Source organism: Lissotriton vulgaris, chromosome 2_1 (genome assembly GCF_964263255.1).
Source record: "Lissotriton vulgaris chromosome 2_1, aLisVul1.2, whole genome shotgun sequence".
Lineage (NCBI taxonomy): Eukaryota > Metazoa > Chordata > Amphibia > Caudata > Salamandridae > Lissotriton > Lissotriton vulgaris.
In genome coordinates this window covers 694955799-694977590 of record NC_141687.1, presented here as the reverse complement: position 1 = coordinate 694977590, position 21792 = coordinate 694955799, and the positions used below count along the sequence as shown (strand labels likewise).

At 42.5% G+C, this 21792-nt stretch overlaps 1 protein-coding gene across 6 annotated transcripts in view; it reads left to right on the top strand.

The window, feature by feature from the left end:
* Nucleotides 1–21792, top strand: part of MICAL2 (microtubule associated monooxygenase, calponin and LIM domain containing 2) — a 906862-nt gene that overhangs the window by 671239 nt on the left and 213831 nt on the right. For all 6 annotated transcript variants that reach the window (XM_086955940.1, XM_086955941.1, XM_086955938.1 and 3 more), the window contains one exon: nt 12548–12648. In XM_086955940.1, the coding sequence (XP_086812066.1) occupies nt 12548–12648 (101 nt within the window). The remainder of the gene's footprint in view (nt 1–12547; nt 12649–21792) is intronic.

Genomic DNA, 21792 nt, shown 5'->3' with positions numbered 1-21792 from the left:
AATCCATGGTTCCACCTAGGTTTCTAACTTCTCTTGACATTGACAGAGGTGTTTGAAGTTCCTTATGCCATTTGGCTGTAGGCTGGTAGTTTTGCTATTGTCTGCATGTCATAGTCTCTGTTTTTGCAACGTTGAGCTTTAAATGGTTCTTCATCCTCTATGTGCTTATGGTTCAAAGTCAGTCAACACGTTTTGAATTTTAGAGGTCTTTGGTGCTATCCATTTTTAAAATGATTTGAATGTCATGTGAATAGTTGTAATAAGTGAAGTTGCAAGATTTAATTAGATTTGGTAAAGGGGTTAGATTGATGTTGAATAATAAAGGGGATATAATGGATGCCTGAGGACTAGTGTTATGGGTAAAGAGGTGATGTGAAAGGGGTAGGTAGACTACACTTTGTCTATCTGTGAGATAAGAAGTAATCCATTTAAAAACATTTTCATGAATTCCGAAATTGTGAAGTCTTTGCAATAGGGTGTGCTGGTGAACAGTGTTATATGCAGCTAACAAGCCCAAAAGTAGTAATGCAGCTACTCCATTTTTGTCCACAATCAGTTTTAAATCATCCCAGATGAATATCACGAATAACTCCTTGTCTCTGCCTGAAACTAGACTGTTGGTCTGGCAGCAAGCCATAATGTTTTGTAAAATTAGAGAATTGAGTAAATACTGCTCTCTCAGAATGTTTTACCATGAATTGTTCATTTGGTTTGGGCTCGTAATTTGCTTTATCAGATGGGTAAAAGTTTTTAATTTAGAAGAGAGGTCCGATGTAGGAGGTTGTGAGCTCAGATTTGATGAGTAGGCATATGGCTGCCTCTCCCACGAAGGATATCTCTAAAGATTCTTGGCTGTGCGGCGCCTGATTATGATCCTGATAAAATGGCTACAATAATAATATAGAGCAAATCTTTTTGTGACGGGGTATGCATGGATGGATAGTTACAGTTGTCTCAATCTGTGGTGGTTGGTGACATATATTGTTGCGGTGGTGCCCGTGTTCACTTTCAGGTAATTTTCAATCTTTAATTTTTTTTAGATAAATTCATTAGAAATGTTGTTACAGAAGTCTTGTGATCATGGTATTTGTGAGTGTTTGGCACTCTGTATAACAGAATTCAGTTACAATTGTATAGAGTTCTAGTCTGCTTCAGTTATGCGTGTGAATTAGTGGTGTTTTTTTGTTGTTCTGATGGCTCTTTTGTAGGCTCTGATATAGTGCTGTAGCATGCTTTTGTATGTTTCATCTCATGATTTTTACCATATGCATTGTTGTATGTTGAGTTGTGTTCATTATTTTGTTTTTGTCTTTAAACCATGTTGAGTTCTTCTTGTGGTCAACTCTGGGTGTGGTTTTGTTGGTATTTGTTTGTCCAGTGTAGCGGAGATCCAGTTGTAGAAGGTGTGTATGTCTTTTCCTCCCATGTTTATTGGGTTTTTTCCAAGGTGGGTGTTGAGTTGCTGGATGTATAGGGTCTGATTTAGGTGTCGGTGGAAGGGGTACTCCATAGGATATCATGGGATTTTTTTTTCTGTGAATAGGATGGAGATATGACGTTACAACGCATGCTTTTACCACGCATGCCTTTACAACGTGGTTTTTACATCGCAAACCTTTACAACGCATAGCGCTTAGAGGTGCTGGATAGTGAAAAGTTTAATTTTCTATTCCAACTCCAGTCCCCGTGGACACTAGGGAAGGTGTTGGATAGAAAATTAAACTTATTCCCTATCCTAGTGCGCCCCCCCAGCGCAATGCGTTGTAATGGTTTGCGTTGTAATGCCTGCGTTGTAATGGTAGTGCGTTGTAAAAGTTTTGTTGTAAAGGTTGTTCACCAATAGGATATCTGTCACCGTTGTGAAAAAGTTACCTGTCCACCGAGATCTAAATCAGGCCCCTAGTTTTTCTATTGTCTGAACGAGCATTTGTTGCTGATGGTTTTACTGTCTCCGAAGTGTTCATATTGATAGGTGTGTGGATCCTGAAGGTGAGGATTTTGTGGTTGCTCCAGCTTACTGATGAGTTGTCTGTAACTGTGGCTGGTCCTAGAAGTACAAATATAACATCTAGAGTGTGTCCTGCACAGTGAGGTGCGCTAGAAATGATTTGCTGTAGGTTGAAGGATTCAAGATTGGATGTGATAGATGTGGTTGCTTTTAGATTCTTCTTTTTAAACCATATGTTGAGTTCTCCTAGAATGTATACGTTTTGGTGTTCCAAATGGGTATTGGTTTATTGGTTACTGTATCAAGTAGATGATCTTTAAAGTTGGTGTTGCTGTGTGGTGGTAAATTAAGAGGAAGGAGTAGGCAATAGTTAAAGGTGGGTGACATCTTATCATCAAGGATTCACAGCCGTGCATGGTGAGATTTTCAATGAATGTAATTTGTAGTGTTTTTTATAAATGACCGCTAGGCCTCTTCCTGTTTTGCCAATACCATTTTTTTATTTGGGATGCGAAAATCAGGAGAGATGGCTTCATGGCATGTCAGTGCAGAATCTTGGCTGAGCCATGTTTATATAATGGAGGTGAGAACCGGTGTTGTTTCTGAGAGTAGGTCAAAGATGCTAAAGTGCTTTTTGTTCATGGATGTTGCATTGAAGAGTAGGCATTTGAGAGTGTGTCTTTCTTCTTCATGTCCTGTAATAAGAGTGGAGGCTGAAGGGGATAGGGTATTTTGATGTTGCTGGTGCAGAATGTATATATGCCATAACTGGCACTGCCCTCTGACATGCCCCATGCAATCTTCCTTCCCAACAGATTCACTTGTTTATCTTGAAGATGACAATGATATGCAGAGACATGTTGGCAACACCAAAACCACAGGAACAAGTGGACGTGGACGACTGGCAGCTCCTCATCTGCTGACACATGTGACTCCTGCATCAACAGCAGCCCAATCTCCAACAAAATATATATTACCTAACCCACCCAGGGCAGCAAAACCATCTATACCTGCTCTCCCATTCCTGGCAGAAGAATCAGCTTTACCACCTATCTACCCAAAACAGCGATTAGCTAGGAAATTCAGGCAGAACATAAAGGCTAACCGAGCATTGCCGGTTGAGGGTGTTAGAAGGACTCGAATAGCTGGACATTTCAGGGGGATTGAGAAAGCCATGCTGAACATGCAGCAGAGGCAGCTAAGTGCTCTGCAGGTTTTGGAGAGACGTGTGGGCAACCTCAACAACAATGTCTCAAATGGGTTTGACACCATCACGCATACTGTTAGTGACATGTGTCAGGCTTTATCCTCTCTATGGGGAAATGTATACACACAGTCTGACACACTGCAAAATCAACAGCAAAGCATTAACAGCCTATCACACACCTTTGGTTGTTCTATTGATAAACAGGCCACTTCTACCTCTGTTCTATGCAGACGTAAATTCAAACTTGCTGATGAGTCGAGGGAACTTGCCCAGGTCACATCAGCACTGGAGGAGCTGCAGATGACCAATGCCTCTGTTGGGCGTGCACATTCAGCTAAGGTGAGAAAGGTGGTCTATAGTTTGAGTGGCAATGCACAAGGTTCTAGGGTGGTGAAGGTCCAACCCCTGACAGATACCCCACAAGTGAGAGGCTTCATGTAGGCAGAGGGGAGAGTCGATAGACCATTGCTCTATTTCCTTTATCTGTACATAATCTTTAAATTACAGTTTAGTGTGAAATTCTTCATTTCATTATGTACTCTTTGTAGTAGAGTGTAGGTTACAAATGTCAATTTGTTAAGTTATTTTTCACTTATGAATAAACCGAAATAATACATAAACAACATTTCTGTCTCACTTTAGCATTTATTTCCTAACCTATGTATGTTTCTCACCTCAAACATAATAATTGGTCACATCAGTCCAGTAAGCCATACCCTCTGCAGCTGTCAATGAATTCTGACTGGAATGGGCATTAATGGTGTGTGTGGCTGAATCATCATCCATTTCAGGCTGTGAATCATTCCTTATTGTAAAGGTGGGTAACACTGCACACATGCCAATGGTTTTGTAATAGCTGCTTGTATCATAATCCTGGGCTTGTTTACCTTTGTGTTACCATCAGAATCTCTCCATCAAAATTCCAAAAAGTATGGTCTACCTCTGATCTAGTTTGTGTGAGGCATTGCATCTGTGTTCTCTTCGCTCCAGGGGGATTCATGTAGCATGCCATTAGGTATGGGCATAGGTACTTGATTGAGATACAACAAGTAAGTGTTGTAAGTGATATTGACTCACATAATTAAACGCCATTTCTTAGATCTGATTTTGCAAGCTGGTCATGTAGGCGGAATAATATGTCGGAGTCACATGTGCTCCCATTATAATGTGTCACTAGGCCTTCGATGACGAGCTCCACATTACACATCTCTTGCATATTGGAAAAGGGCGAGGTCACCCCCCTGATTCTGAAGTGTTCTCCCAGTATATTGCATCCAAGATACCATCTGCCATAACATTGTGAAGGTTTGTAGATGGAACTAGATATACATTTTCTGTTCTGAACTCCATATATTTTTAAAGTAGAAAGATGTGGGGTTAAAAATAGTAAATGTATACCTTCCCATATGCACTTATATTTACGAAATTGGATTAGTCTGTATTCAGGATATGATATTAGAATAGAATGACCACTCGATATGTTGATATCTGTTTCTTAGTATGCACTGAATGTTGAAGGGGTGTATCAAAATGTGCAACCCTGGAAAATATTTGTGCTCCCCAAATCTTCTGGTTTGTTTGGAAAGACACTGTATGTTTGATTCTGATGGTTGTTGAATACAGGATCATGTTGAAAGATCCTGAAGCACAATGTGCTACATGCCAGAGCTTCAGAGGTAGTGAATTGGTGGCATCCAGTGCCAAGTGTAGTGCACACAGAAATTGTGGTTGAGTTTCCTGATTGTATTGTCTCTGCCTATTACATCCTGCTCTCATCAGTGTTTTCAAATATTTTTTGCAGAGAATGTACTTCCTATAATCCTCCTCACATTGGCATGAGATCGTGAAATATTTGCTCCTTTTCCTCCTCTGCTGAAAGTGGCATCAGTCACATTGTTGAAGTTGGTGTTGCATTCTGGGTCTCCTTTTATACTTTGAACCTGGTTACTTCCTGGTTAAGGTTTGAGTATTATCAGTGATTCATAAATTGCATTGTGTTGTTTTAGCCTGTCGCTAATCAGTTTGACTAGTTTCTAAATTGATAATGCTTCCTATGTCTTACTCTATCTTTCTTTCTTGGTGGAGTACGAACATCTGCACACTATCACGTGGTTCTCTTGAGCTCTTCTAATCTGGTGGGCAAATGTGTTGCCTATATATAAGGATGGGGATAAACCTGCGAAAAACAACTGCAATTCTGATGTTGCAGATTTGGAACGCAGTGTTGGCCCATGCCCACTTTTTAACTTCCATTTAAGGTATTGGTTGCTGCAGTACGGGTGTTGATTTGTTGTTGTTAATACCCAGGGTGCTGGAGTGCAGTATTCAGTTTTGGTTGCTTTCATTGCATATCAAGGCTGATGTGTATACTTTGATATATTAAACGTTTTCTGCGTTCAGCTGTCTATATACAAACCATTGTCGTGCTTCTCCTCTGTCAAATAGATTTCTAGTACAAAAAATGGGAAATATTCTGACATTCTTCTCCAAAACTATGACAACTTAATAATGTACTTATTCATTATATATTGGTTCAGACACAACTATGGTCATGTGGTTTTTACGTAAGTCGTGTGAAATGCTTAACATCGTCAATTCTTGGGAAAGTGTTTGAATTATTGTATCCACTCAAATTTTGTTGCTTTCTTTAGCCACGACCGGAAGACGTTTTGTTGTGTCATTTGTGTATCCAAATCATCAAAGAGCGATGCTTAGCTCATGCATCTGCTTCCTGTGAAAGGCTTGTGTGCATGGTGTACAGTTTTGCAGTGATACAATCTTGTGCGGTGTGGTGGAGTTCCATGTGTCACCTCCCAGTTCCTTCTGGTTTCAAGAACCTCCCTTCACCTTCTAAACTTTTCAACGTGGTACCCTAATATCGAACAGAACACTTGACTAGCGCCTTGATAAATATTGGGTGTGTTACGCTAAGAAGTATTTGTCGCAACCTGTGTCAAGTTATGTAAAGTTCACAAACGTCACAAAGTTAAGAAGCTTTATGTTTTGCCAGATTTGCATGAAAATTGTGACTTTTGTGATAATTTATGCTGCAAAAAGTAAAAAGAGAGAAAATAAATCTGCCCAGATTATTCATACTGGCTTAATTTTATTTGAGTGTAAAGTAATTTGCAGTGTACTTAAAATGATTCCCTAATACACAGAAACACTAAATGTGGGAAGTTGCACAAACTTTGCAGTGAGAAAAAAAGGAAATTTGCACAATGTTGCTAGAATAAAAAACTTTACACACCTATAAAAACTACTATTCACTGTTGTTCATGCCACTGGGGAGGTGGGAGAATGTGGGTTTGAATTGAAAATTATCGTGTGGGTTTATCTATCTATCTGTCTTTCTCACGCATTACTTTCATAGTAATACTGTGATGTTTAAACCTGAAAGCCACAGAAATTCACTGGTTTACTGAGCTATTACTTGTGCCCCCGCCATGTACTGATTATAATATCACGTTACATCACTCATGGCAATTTCAAGGACATCACTGATGAGGTCTCAGATTACATCATTCATTACATCAATGAGAAAATCACTGATGACATCATCTATTCACAACAGCTTGCTATACTCGTAAAAGTATTTAAGAAGGTTCATCAAGAGCAAATTTTCCATACCTACTCTACTGCTAACAAAAGTTAGTTATCGCAACATACTTTGCTTTCTAAAGAGACCATTAGCGGCCTGCAAGACTCACTGGTTGGGGGGAGGGAAGCGGTTGGTCGCGGGGGAGTGGGTTGCTCAAGGAGGAGGAGGTTTAATTTAAAATGAAAAACTTAACTTTGCCTTCCCGGTCCCTCATCGTCGGTTGTGATTGGTTGGATCGCCGACCGCATAGAAGTCTATGGGTTGGCCATTTTCTCCTGCATGCAGCCTACATGGAGAAAAGGGAGAGTGCGCATGACTGGTTTGGTCGGCTCCAGAGGGCCAACCAAACAGGCAGCGCCCATAAAAGTGGGCAAGCCACTCCTCCCCTGCCCTAGAGCAGGCCCCCCCCATCCGCCTGCCCCCAACCAAACCCTTCTGCTTCCTCACAGTGCGAGAAGCCGAAACATAAAATGGTAACATTAAATACTATTTAATGTTTCTGCTTCTTGCACTGTGAGAAACAGTGGGGCGATGCTCCGCCGTCCACATAGAGGCTTTGGTGTCTAAAGGGAGTGGAATCTCAGTCAAGAGCTGTGGACATTGTGACGGCTGTGTGCGGTAGCTGCTTGGCAACCTAATCAGGGTTGGGCCTGGGGAGGGAATGAGCTCTCCGTGAAGAGCTGTGCACAGGGCGACGATTGTGTCAAGTAGGGGTTGCCCATGTCTTTAAAGGTTTACAGGGCTTTGTACTATTTAGTACTTGTTTACATATTTCATATGAAGTATTGGTTTGTACAGTTAATTGAAAATTAGTAGGTTAGATGATGTCATTAGTGATGTCCTCAATGATATTATTTGAGCTGTCATCAGTGAAGTCATTGAACACAACTGATGTCATACTTAAGGTCATAAGCAGTGTATGGTGTGGGCACACGTTATAGTTAGCTCGCTGAACTATAACTAGCAAATTTCAGTGTTATTTTTAGTTCAAAACATCACATTATAACTGACATTGTTACCTAATTTCCTTTGAAATCCTTGATTTTTTCACGGAATTGTTTTCTCTAACATAAGTTATATTCTTTTTTTATATTCCTAACTATAACAGGACTTTAACCTTTGTTTTTTTCCAGTGAATTTCTATGTTTTTGAATGTAAGTTGTATTCTATTTTGTATATCAAACTATAATTTAATTTAAATCCTTGTTTGTTAGTTAATTTCTACGTTTTTCTTACGTAACAAAAAATGTTATTATCAAATGTTTCTATAATGTTAATTTTGCCTTCAGATGTTGTAGTCTATTTTCACGACTGAGCTTTAATGCTGATAATAAATGTGTACTACCAGTTATATTCATTTTTTTAAAAACTTTTTTAATTATGATTTTTTGAACGTTTCATTACAACCAGTATGCATGTTATACATCGTAATTTGCATAATACCATTGTACAAATCAATGCATTGATGGCGTTTTACAGCTTGGCCTTTGGTGTTATATACTATCAGTGGTATTCATTTCTTTTTTTTAGCTTTCCATGTTCCTGCGGGATTCTTGTGGGAGTCTCTCAGACAGTGTAAGGCCTTGTGTAGAAACTTCAAATGGGTTTTACTTCATGCTGCGGTTCCTGCAGAGCCCGTTGCGAGTGCTGAAAAATAAAAAATAAAGTTATGTTCAGTATGAAAGAGTGTTTTAAGTTTGGTCCTAGACAATTTTAAATTGGGTCAGTTAATGATGATCTCTTGACTCCATTGGAAAGTGGAAACACATGCTGGCTATGCACCCAGTTTGGCTGGCTCGTGTGTAGCAACAGCAACATGATGCACCAAATCGCCCAGCCCCTGTTAGGTTCCCGAATTTGAGACGGAGGCCACATGTACAGGGTGAAGGGTGTGTATACTAGGGGCTTAACCATGTAATGGGACTTGGGTGTCTAGCCTCTCTGTAAAGACCTCTGTACAGAGTGAAAGCTGCTTGTAGTAGGGGTTTGCCCATTAAATGGGGCTTGAGTATGTTGAATGACTGGCTCCTCCATCAAGAACTCTGTACAGTGCAAAGACTTTCCATAGTTGAGGCATGACCATGTAATGGTGCTTGTGTGGATTCAGGAGTTGTTTCTCCTTAAAGAGCTGTGTACAGACCGAACACTGTGCATAATAGGGGCTTGGCCGTGAAATGGGACATAGGTGTGGCGAAGGACTGGCGTCCATGGTAAGACCTCTGTACAGGGTGTAGGCTCTCTCTTCATTGGCCTACCAATGGGGTTAGGCTGTGGTGATGGACTTGTCTCTGCATGAAGAGCTTTCTACAGGGCAAAGCCTGTGCCTTGTAGAGACTTGCCCACATAATCGGACTTGAGTTTGTGAGGGTCTAGCTTCTAAATGAAGAGTTCCGTACAGGACAAAAGCTGAGTGTGGAAAAGGCTTGCCAATGTAATGGAGCTTGCCTGTGCTAAGGAACTGGACTGCGAGAAGAGCTATATTCAGGGCAAACACTGTGCGTAGTAGGGGCTTGGATATATAATGGGACTTGGGTGTGGGGAAGGACTGGCTTGTGCATGAAGAGCTCTATACAGTGTGAATTCTGTGCGTACGTATAGGTTTGGTCATGCAATGGGACTTGGGTGTGGTCAAAGACTGGCACTGCAAGAAGAGCTCTGTACATGGCAAAGACTGTGCATAGTTGGCACTTCTGTGTAAAGAGCTCTGTAAATGGCGAAGGTTGTAAATACTAGAGGGATGTCCATGTATTGGGGCCTGGGTGAGATGCTTGACTGGACTCTCCATAAAAAGGTTTGTAAAGAGTGAAGCCTATCCGTATTACTGGCTTGCCCATATAATGGGACTTGAGTGTGCTGATGGACATGCCTCTCCTTGAGGAGCACAGCCTGTGCGTAGTAGAGTTTTTCCAACCTGTTGGGGCTTGAGTGTGATGAAAGACTGGCGTCTATGCACAGATGAAGGCTTTTCATTGTACTTCATTTTGGGAATCACTGTGCTCCTGCGGTTCTCATGCAGGACCTCATGGATCCATGCTAGCTCATGAGGGAGCCCCACTGGACCATATAGGGGCCTTGCTAGGACTCCTGCTTCTCAAAATCTCCAGAAAGAGTACCATAGGACCAGCAGGCTGAAAATAGTATTTATATATCTTAGGCCTGGTAGGTGGCCCTCTGGCCCCCCATAAGGGCCAAAGGGCTTCTGATTAGAGTTTTACTCTTTACTACTACTATTTTGTTTTAGTTTCAGGACATGGGAACCAATTCTCTGCGTCCTTTAATGGTAGGCACAACATTTTCTTTCATGATGTGGCCAGCCAATGAGATCGCTTGGTCCTCTGGGACCAAACTGACCGGTGGGGAAAAAAAGCCCTTGCAACCAATTTAATTGCTCTATTTTATAATTTGCAGAACCTTATTTCTCCAAAATGGTTGAGCAAACTTTCACAAAATAACAAAAAGCACGCTTTCTTGGTAAAGATCCTGCTTTCTGCCAAATTTGGTGTAATTCTGTTCAGCCCATTTCTCTGTGTAACTGTTCAAATATCCCTATAGAAATTGCATGGGTAATTGTGTTTTGGGACACCCCCTTATTCTCAGTTCCCACTTGAGATATCACCCCGAAATGTTCCAGAAAGGAGCTTAGGTAGATGTGATTTTTGGGAGAGAATGTTTTGTGCAGATTGTCAAACAGTTTTAACCCTTTCCGCGCTGCGTGTATTTTTGTGCAGTGCAGCCATTTTATTGCGTGGGCGGAGTTCGGACTGCCCCCACCAGTCCTCTGCACATGCCCACCATGACGCCGGGCAGCCAGTGGCTGTCCAACGAACGCAAGGAGTTAAAATATATGTATATGTGTATATGGTCGAAACACATTGTTTGGTACCATAATAAAAAACTTTTTAATAAGCTGATCAAGGGTGGCTCGTTCCTTCGCAGTGAGTTGCGTGAGGGTGTTTGTGTGCTATATATGGATAGATGGATAGATGGATAGTAGGATAGATAGATAGATAGATAGATAGATAGATAGATAGATAGATAGATAGATAGATAGATAGATAGAATTAGCTGCTTGTTGTGGGACCGTGTTTCAAGGTGAGTGGAGCGTGATGGGCGCAAGAACCCATTCACTTTATGAATCCTTTCAGATAAACCAGCAGATTTACACTAATGCCCTGAAGTGCCTTTATTGTACAGGCTAATAACAACACTGGGTTCGGACCCCCAACAGTAAGGCCAGGCCACTGACCTATATTTAAACTAATGCAACGCCAATACTGTTTTTTCTATTCATAGTCCAATCAATGCCACCATGTGGAAAACATCAGCAACATAGGCTAAAGACTGCTAGTTCTGTCAGAGTTCATCACTTTTTAAATAATCTTATTTTGCGATAAAGAACATTTTAGAATTTTTTCAATGCATTTATATTTTATTAATTACAACACAAATATCATATTAAAACATACACATATACAAATTACCAATTCACCATTCAAACTCTTTCACTCCACTTACAAACACATCAATAGCGTTGTTCACACCACTCGCACCATCATACACTCCATTCTAAATTGTCTCTTGCTATTTACAATACAAATAAAGTTTGAATTTTTTTTAATAATCTCTTTAGAACAAAGCCATAGAAAGAAAACAATAACAAAGGTTTTTTGTATTTTGTGCTTAATTCAAGCTTCAGTGTAACATTCTTATGGCTGAAATGGTCAAATGCTGATGTTTTCCACATGTTGGCATTGATTGGACTATGAATAGAAAAAACAGTATTGGCGTTGCATTAGGTTAAATATTTATTGTACAGGAAGTAGATAGCAAGACCAATGCTTTTATGTTCCCAGTGAGAAAGGTTCCTGCGTGAACCGACACGTGCTGATCTTGCTGTCTGCTTCCTGCCCAATAAAGTCACTTTTTTCCCTTTGAGTGTGCATCTGCTAGTATTTATATATTCTTTAGAAATGTCCCTTATCCCCGATTGGTCCAAACTGAAACATAACAGACACACTACAGCTACACATTATTGCAGCACAACTCCACAAAAACAGCACAAAACCATGTAACACCACACAACACAAACAACTTCAACTCAACGTGCAACACAACAAAATAACAATGTAACACCAGAGTACAACACCTATTAGATAAATATATAACACAAAAATGAGAAAGAACATACCGCCAGTAGAACTTTATAATAAAAACAGTGGAACAAGACAGAAAGTCAACAATTTAATACAACACAATAATAAACTCTACACTTCAGCCATCCACCGTCACCAACCACCAACCACTGATGAGTATGAAGTGGAGACTTATTACTGTACAGTATATAAACTATGGATTGTGAGAAATTTGACACGGAAATATAAACTGTGGAGTTTTCATATATGAAATATGTACAGAATTTTTGCATGCATAGAACACATCAATGGACCTCCGGAAGTCACCATGTTGACATAGTCCAAGACATGAGGCCTTGGTCTTTATGAGCAAGGTGACCTCCATCTGCTCCATAGACGTACGTCTGCTTAGTACCTCAACTAAAATGTGTATGGTCAATACATATAAAGAGTGTCAAAAAGAGAACACATGTTTTCTGATTGGGCCAAGCTAGTTCTGACTACCCTTTATTTATGAAGGTCATGTTTCAATAATTGCGCAGGTTAACAACCTATTTAAACAAATATGTTTCTTTTACTGCATGTTATAATCAGCAAGGCAATATTTTCAACGTAAGTTGTAGAAATTACGTAACCTGTTTTGTTTTTGTTTTTTCTAGCATTTCCTATGTTCATTGGAAAGAAGACAGAGTTGAACTCAGATGAAAAATCCTCAGTGACCCCAAATCTGTCGGACTACCAAGATCTTTCCCATAACGAGGTACATTGACTTTATTCCTAAAATAGAAAGATGGTTTGGGAGTCAAGAATGTATATGGATGCTTAGGGTACTCCTAGGTCTCAAGACAGGTTTTTGTTTTGTTTGATTCACTGATTTCTAGGTCATTGTGCCTGTTATTCCTTAAATGATAAAAGAGCACAGTTTGGCTACTGTCACTGTGTGAGGGTGCCTGAGCATGATCTTATCATCTCTATGCACCTGTGAGCTGGGCAAATTTGTTTTTCCCTTTGCTCAGTGGGCAAATGGTGATACACTATTGGTATGGAGAATCAACCCTATACTAGCACGTCGGTGGGGAGAGGAAAGATGTAAAGAAACCAAAGCAATATCAATGTATTTGAGCAAAGCCTTGTGGGAATACTGATAACATCCCTATTGAGAGGATATTTAGCAAACCTGAAAAATGAAGATACCACAATGTACGTAATTTACTGGGTGCCATAAATAGCACCTATTACGATTTTGTGGGGAATAACATGCAGATGTTAGTGTTTAATGCACAAAAATCCACATGGGACAGTAAATAGCGTACATATTTCCCTTGTGCAACCTGCAAAAATGTATTGAGGTTGAGGAATTCAGCACATCAATAATTGTTGGAAACGTTAAATACTCGTAATTCTGCCCCAAGTGGTAACAGGTGTTCACGCGTGGGTTGGAATTGACCCCCCTTCTTGTAATGAGGTCGTATGACTTTACATTTACAGACTATGAATGGGCAGAAGCATTGTGATCTGCTCTGTTTAGAATTTGAAAGAATTGATGCTGACTAACACTCTAATTACAGGGCTTAAATGAATCAAAATATCTACCTAACCAGCATGAATATAACACTGTTCAAGTTAACTAAGACACATATTTACCCCATACAAAACTGTTACTGTTCAAAGGAAACAAAGCCTCCAGCCCCCAAAAATACATCTATAGCAGGTCTTCTTTGAACTGCACGATGAGAACATTATACATCAGAGGAGTCCTTCAAAAACTGGTTGGCAACTATGGAAAAAATTGAGGTGGTGAAAAAGCATGCACCCTTGATAAACATGAGCCAACATTATCGGCGAAGCCTAATTTTGAGTTGCCAATTGGGCCAGCCTGAGCATGCTCATGGCCAACCTGGGCCCGGTGGCCAATCAGGTCTAATGCAAACTTAGGTTCCACCCCTAGTCTACCATCTAGTGTGAGCAGTGCTTATTTATCAAACAGAAATATGTAAAATAACAGAGAGGACCAACATTTTTCATTAGTAGGATGGTGGCAGTGCCGTCCACATCCACTAACCAACGGCACAGTGTTCAGTGATGGAAGTAACCCACCAACTAGATGTCTGGTGAGAAGGGGTGAGAAGGGGACAGAGACTTTTGAAGAACACCTCTAAGAGTCCCTCTCTGACTCCCAGAGTCAATCAATACCTACTTTTGAAGAACACCTCTACAAAGTCCCTCTCTGACCTCCCAGAGTCAATCAATACCTACTTTTGAAGAACACCTCTACGAAGTCCCTCTCTGACCTCCCAGAGTCAATCAATACCTACTTTTGAAGAACACCTCTACAAAGTCCCTCTCTGACCTCCCAGAGTCAATCAATACCTACTTTTGAAGAACACCTTTACGAAGTCCCTCTCTGACCTCCCAGAGTCAATCAATACCTACTTTGAAAGAACACCTCTACGAAGTCCCTCTCTGACCTCCCAGAGTCAATCAATACCTACTTTCTAAACATACCTGGAACTAGGGAATGATTTTGGTGCAGGGACTTGCTACTACTTTTGTACCCACTGCCCCTGGAACGTGTCTGTTTCACCGCCTGCTTTGGTAAATTTACCTCAAGGGATTTGAAGATGTGTCAGTGGCATGCAATTCCATGTATGAAGGATCAGTCAGTCAAGATGATTTCCTATGCTCACTACTGCATTGACTTAAATGATAAACCCTTCCATTAGTTCTGTTCTTAACTCTTGCACCCACGTATCAATAAATAGATAAACTGGACATGTTATTTGAAACAATTCATATAAAAGTAGCAACACATAAAATATCTCAAAAATGTCCTACTCATAGCTAGGTTGTTATACGAGGGACAAGATATAAAAGACTGAATTATATAAAAAAAATAAGATTCATCAATGATCAGTGTCAATGAACTCTACAATACACTTAGATACATTACTAAACTATGTGTACTCCAGCATGGCATCTGTAAAATAAATTTACTTAAACTTGACGAAAACAAGTGCAAACATTGTCATGAGACTCAAATCACATAATTTACTTATTTGGAAGTGAATCATTATGGAAAATAGCTAGATATCCGAAATCACTCTGTGTTCTTTTCTGCTCAAGCTAAATGCCTTGAAAAGAAAGTGCACCATTTTGTGAGATACTAGACCCTAATCAGAATGCACGATGCCTATCTTTGATGGGTTAAGATTGGCTCAGGCTGGGCTAAAAGCCTGCTCCTCTCATAGCAAACACCCCACAGAAAGCGACTCATGCCAAAACAGTAGAGTGGGAGGTATCATATTTCAGCGTTCTGAAAGCAACGTGGCAACTCCTAGTACCTACATTCAAACATATTGGTCGAATCTACTTAGTTCATGCACACAGCGATATACTGGCCAACAGAACAATATATTTTCCCGAGTTTCAGGACCGATGTCACACACCGTGACACCATTCCTCTATTTTCCTCGCAAAGAATTGAGAGAAAAGCTCTCCATTGGGAATCTTGCGTATATGCTTTTCGCAAAGGGAGATTCTTATAACGTCTAGAAATGTTTCAAACTTGGAAACAAGTTTAAAATCAAAGCATTGATCTGGTAGCCGCTAGGTACCCAAGTTTAAAACATACTGGTCATAGACAAAGGTCCAATAATGTGCTTTTAGAACTTCTACATCTGTTTTTATGGTAGTTGGGTTGTCCCAAAACCATTAGCGCCCTAGTTTGATGAACCAACTGGAAGCATGATTTAGCCAAGGTATTTTATGTGAGTTTGCTTTTAGTATTTAGACAATATTTGTAAAGGATAAACAAGACCCATCACACCAACAGAAACCAATCAACAATAAAGTTTAGTACAATCAATCATTTCACAAAAATCATGGAGGTCCGGTGTAAATTGTAATTCATTTAATTTTTGAGGCTTTCCCCAAGTCCAGCCAACACGTGTTTCGTCGATTGGGCAGGAACCCACGACTTCATCAGGGCTGATATTCAGTGATTATCTATTCTTATGCCTTCTGGCTGGTTATACTTCCGACCCAGCCTTATGTGGCATGGGTGAAGAACTCCTATCAGGTCTTGGTCTTAGTGTCTTTTGGCGCCTCTTCAAATAGGTAAATATTCGAGTCCCCGTGGATTGAATTAAAGTATTATCCAGATATGAATATCAAAGGTGATCGTTTAGTCTTCCCTCCAGTAATATTATTGAAGGTAGATTCCCTTGTGGAAGTCCACAATACGGAAGTACGCGCCGCAAAGAGAATCGGAACACGCCGCCCCGGGACTCCCGAATATTAGGAGCTGGGGAATCTACCTTCAATAATATTACTGGAGGGAAGACTAAACGATCACCTTTGATATTCATATCTGGATAATACTTTAATTCAATCCACGGGGACTCGAATATTTACCTATTTGAAGAGGCGCCAAAAGACACTAAGACCAAGACCTGATAGGAGTTCTTCACCCATGCCACATAAGGCTGGGTCGGAAGTATAACCAGCCAGAAGGCATAAGAATAGATAATCACTGAATATCAGCCCTGATGAAGTCGTGGGTTCCTGCCCAATCGACGAAACACGTGTTGGCTGGACTTGGGGAAAGCCTCAAAAATTAAATGAATTACAATTTACACCGGACCTCCATGATTTTTGTGAAATGATTGATTGTACTAAACTTTATTGTTGATTGGTTTCTGTTGGTGTGATAGGTCTTGTTTATACATATTGGAATCTGTTGATCACTGGTGGGTATAGGATGACGACCCATGCCTAGGCACCCAACAACACACGATACTACTAACATAGTTGACATAATCTGCCTATATACTTGTGAAGCGCCATAACCACCGAGATTAGTCATCCTCCTCATCTTCATAATATTTGTAATGGATTAACTCGTGGATAGACCACAGCCTTAGACAATAAAGCACAGGTTTTATTTTTGCTAGTTAAGAAATTATTTTTAGCCCGGTGTTATAGGGCAATGGTACAACAGGTGTAGCTTGTTAGAACTCAGATTAGGGATCTTATAAAACTTTTTTCTGCACTGGTTAACTTATGTGATTCATTAAAGCCACAAAGTTTTGCTCCATATAGAGCAGCATTATGGGCCTTTTTCTGTATGCTTCCAAAGCTGGAGAAATTGAACACAAACTGGTTTTAAAGTGCATGCATGCAATAGCATTGCACCTGTTTTGAATGAGTACTCCTATTAAATTGAGATTCCCAGGAAAATAAGTTCAATCTCCTGATACTCAAAGCTGAATACTTGTTCCAAGTTGTTAGATACTACCCTCCTAGCACACTTCCTCGGTGGTCGGTTCCCAAAATACTATAAACTTTGTTTTGGAAGCATTCAGTTCCAGCCCTCTTTGATTAAAATACGTTCAATCAGGTTTTGTATGTATATTGAGGTCTTAGGAATAAGTAAAGAGTCATCAGCCAAGAGTAAAATAGGTATCTTAGTACCTTCAGGGAGGGCAAATCCTTTAAACAGTCCAATAAATGTGTAGCCAGGTCATTGACATACAGAGACAAAGGTGTAGGCGCAAGTACACACCCCTGGCGAATGCCTCTGTTTAATGGAATCCGATCGGTCAATTCACCTTTAGCACCCAACCGCACTTGGGCATAATTATGTTCATAAAGGTATGGAATGAGGTGAGCCAGTTTGCGAGGCACACAGAATTCAGCAAGGACACTTAAGAGCGAGGGACAAGGTCAAAAGCTGCACTTAATGTGACAAACACCACATAGAGATTTTGTTTATTCAACAGGACATATTTCCAAGACATGGTGCCAAACCGAAACACCTGATCAGCATTGCCACTTCTGGTACAAAAACCTGCTTGTAGTGGGGACATTAAATGATGTTCATACATCCAGGCAAATAGTTTGCCTAGCATCTGGCTGGCGAAGATCTTTTGTAAGTTGTCAATGAGGATGATTGGGCAATACTTGCAAGGCTTGCCACCATTGCCTTTTTTATTGATGGGAATGAACTCCACCCCCTCCAAGTGTCAGGAATTTCTCAGACAGCTGCAATGGCATTAATCAGGAGCTTCATATAGCTAGTAAGGGTGGGTTCCTGCTACTTGTAAATCAGACAAGGGCCTATGTTTTGGCAAATTCAATTCTGTATTTCACTTACAGCGCCTGGGCAACAGGTTCTAATTGTTGCTAGAATCCTATTAGTATTTTTTACAACTGCAGCAAAATGATGGTGTGCATGTCCTTAAGAGGACCCCCGCTCACCTTAAGTTAACTCCAGTGTGGAGAGAGGTGGAGTCCTGGATGCTCCGGTGCTTCTTTTGCCTCCAGCTGCCAAACTGTGCCTGTCCTGTGTCCGCTGCCCTTCTCCTATGAAGTTCCAGAGCCCACAATCAGGCCAGCGTCTGACAACTCCAGCGCACCTCTGGGACGTCCTATCCGCAGCCAGGGGGTCCAGCCTCCTGCACTTAAGGCTGCACATCCACAGTCTGGTTCCTGTGGAACAGGTGCCTGGGGCAGCCAAAGCCATCCTTCTTCTCCTTACTCCTACCGGCTCCTAGTCCTTTCCGTGGCTCTTGAGTCAGTGCTGCAGGCCCGGGAACTGCAAGGCCTGGGCTGGCTATCCTGTGTCCCTCGCCCTATGCTGCTTTCACCAAGCACTTCCAGGGCAGAATGTTATGTTAAGGCCATGGACTGCCCATTTTGGCCCAGGAGCTTACACACTGGGCAGATTCTGGCACATTTCATTTCCGAGTCATTTACTCTAAACTGAACCACCATCAAACAGGCATGCAACCCTGGATACTGCGGCCATGCAAATTCATGAGGAGGGGGTGGGCCGGTAAACTATGCCCTACTTCGGAGTTTTTTGCTTAACACCGCGCTCCAAGCGGAACGCAGAATGGTAACAAACAGTGGGCTCAGATTTAAATAGATCAACAGGGATATTTTCAGGGCCAGGGGCTTTTACCAGCTTAAGATGATTCATAACACCTCTAGTGTCAGATAGACTGAAGGTTAAATGGGGACACACATCAGATATGTTGATGCTAGTCGAGGCTGTGGCACCTGGGGCTACATCAGCTTTAGCATACAAAGAGGTGAAGTGAGAAGCCCATTCATCAGGCTGGATGTGAAATGAAGCAGTGTGGGTTTTATCAAGACTTCTGTGGGACAATATTGGACATTATGCTTTGTTGTTGTTGTTGTTGTTTGTCCTGGCAGCATGAACTAAGTCTTGCCACACTTTAACTTCCCAGGCTCTCTTCGAATTCTAGAGCATCTGTTTGTCCAGGTATTTGGCCTTTTTGATTTCTGGGTGAGAGATCTAATGGCTTACGGAAATTCTCTTTTTGCTTCAACACATTCTTGATTGGACGAAGGTTTTACTTTAGCACAAGGAAGTTGGTTATGAATGACCTTTCTATAACACAACTCCTGCAGCTTGGGGAAGAACTTAGCATGGGTCTCTATTATGGGAATATCCTCTTCAAGGCATTCAATTAATTTAGCCAAATGTTCAACGAAGTGATGATGAATCTCAGACATCCTGTTCAGATTATAAAACGTAGGGCCAGGAGACTTGACAGTAATTGTTAGAGAGCAATGGATGGGGCACATCCGTGTGGTCCAAAACAACTAGTTTATCAAAGGAAACTCCCTTGAAGGTGGTAATCAAGGAGTTATGATCACTATCAATGCAATTATTGATAGTTATATCCTCGAGTAAGAGCCATAAGTGCAAACTGACAAGGACATAGTCGATGTTGTTCCTTTATGCCACTCTCTTAACGGTTGGTGCCATCTCTGTATCAGAATGAGTTTGCCCAATACAGGCTCTTGGGCCCCTACCCACCACAACTGAGGCTGACTCTAGCTAGATTGGAAAGGTATACATTTGTATAGCACGCTACTCACCCGGAAGAGTCTCAAGGTGCTGGGGGAGACGGGTAGGTTACTGCACGAACAGCCAGGTCTTGAGTTGCTTCCTGAAGGAAAGGTGGTCCTGGGTCATCCAAAGGTGGATGGGGAGGGAGTTCCAGGTCTTGGCTGCCAGGTAGGATAAGGATCTTCCTCCCGCGGTGGCTCTGCGGATGCGTGGTACGTGGTGCGAGGGCGAGGTTGGTCGATCGTAGCTGGCGGGTGGGCCTGTAGAAGGTCAGGCGGTCGTTGAGGTTCTTGGAGCCCTGGTCGTGGAGAGCCTTGTGTGCGTGGGTGAGGAGCCTGAACGTGATCCTCTTGCTGACGGGGAGCCAGTGTAGGTCTCTCAGGTGGCCGGAGATGTGGCTGTTTCGGGGGATGTCCAGGACAAGTCGTGCGGAGGCGTTCTGGATGCGTTGGAGTCTTTTCTGCAGTTTGGCTGAGGTTCTGGCGTAGAGGGTGTTCCCGTAGTCCAGTCGGCTGGTGACGAGTGCGTGGGTGATGGTCTTCCTGGTCTTGGTGGGGATCCAGCGGAAGATCTTACGGAGCATACGCAGGGTGTTGAAGCACGATGAGGAGACAGTGTTGACTTGTCTGGTCATCGAGAGGGAGGAGTCCAGGATGAAGCCCAGGTTGCGTGCGTGGTCCGTTGGCTTGGGAGTGGTGCCCAGGGCAGGAGGCCACCAGGAGTCGTCCCAGGCGGAGGGAGATGATTCCAGGATGAGGACTTCCGTCTTGTCTGAGTTCAGTTTCAGGCGGCTGTTCTTCATCGACTCGGCGACGTCTTTCATTCCTTCGTGTAGGCTGGTTCTGGCGGTGGTGGGGTCGTTGGTGAGGGAGAGGATCAGCTGGGTATCGTCGGCGTAGGAGATGATGTTGAGGTTGTGTTGATGTGCGATGGCTGCGAGGGGGCTCATGTAGACGTTGAAGAGGGTTGGGCTGAGTGATGATCCTTGTGGTACGCCGCAGATGACTTCGGTGGCCTCGGATCTGAACGGGGGAAGGCGGACTCTCTGGGTTCCTCCGGCGAGGAACCAGATGATCCACTCTAGTGCTTTCTCTTGGATTCCGATGTTGCTGAGGCGCTGTACTTGGGTGCGGTGGCAGACAGTGTTGAATGCTGCGGAGAGGTCCCGGAGGATGAGGGCTGCTGTTTCCCCGTTGTCGAGCAGGAATCTGATGTCATTAGTGGCTGCGATCAGGGTGGTCTCAGTGCTGTAGTTGGCTCGGAAGCCGGACTGCGAGGAGTCGAGGGATCCATTTGTCTCGAGGAAGGCGGCGAGCTGTCTGTTGACGGTCTTCTCGATGACTTTGGCAGGTATAGGGAGGAAGATGGGGCAGAAGTTTTTGAGGCCAGTGGGGTCCGCTGTTGGTTTCTTCAGGAGGGCGCTGAGCTCGGCGTGCTTCCAGCTCATTGGGAAGGTGGCGAATGCGAAGGAGCTGTTAATGATGTCCCGGAGTTGGGGTGCGATGATGGCGACGGCCTTGTTGTAGACGTGGTGGGGGCAGGGGTCGGTTGGTGATCCGGAGTGGATGGTGTTCATCGTGCGGGTGGTGTCTTCGGTGCTGACTGGGGTCCAGTTGCAGAGGGTGGTGGTAGGGGACGTTGGTTCGGCGGTTGGGTGCGAGGTTGGTGCGTCGAAGCTGTTGTGTATGTCGGCGATCTTGCGGTGGAAGAACGAGGTGAGTGAGTCGCAGAGGTCTTGCGAGGGTGTGATGTCGTCGTTTCCGGCGCTGGGGTTGGAGAGCTCTTTAACGATGGTGAAGAGTTCCTTGCTGTCATGGCATTGTTGTCCAGACGTTCTTTGAATGCTTTCTTCTTGGTGGTGCGGATCAGCTGGTGGTGCTTGCGGGTGGCGTGCTTGAGGGCGATCATGTTGTCTGAGGTCTGGTTGTGGTGTCAGGCTTTCTCAAGGATGCGGCAGTTCTTCTTGGAGTTCTGGAGTTCGTTGGTGAACCAGGGGGCTTTCTTGCTTCTGGGCCTGCAGGG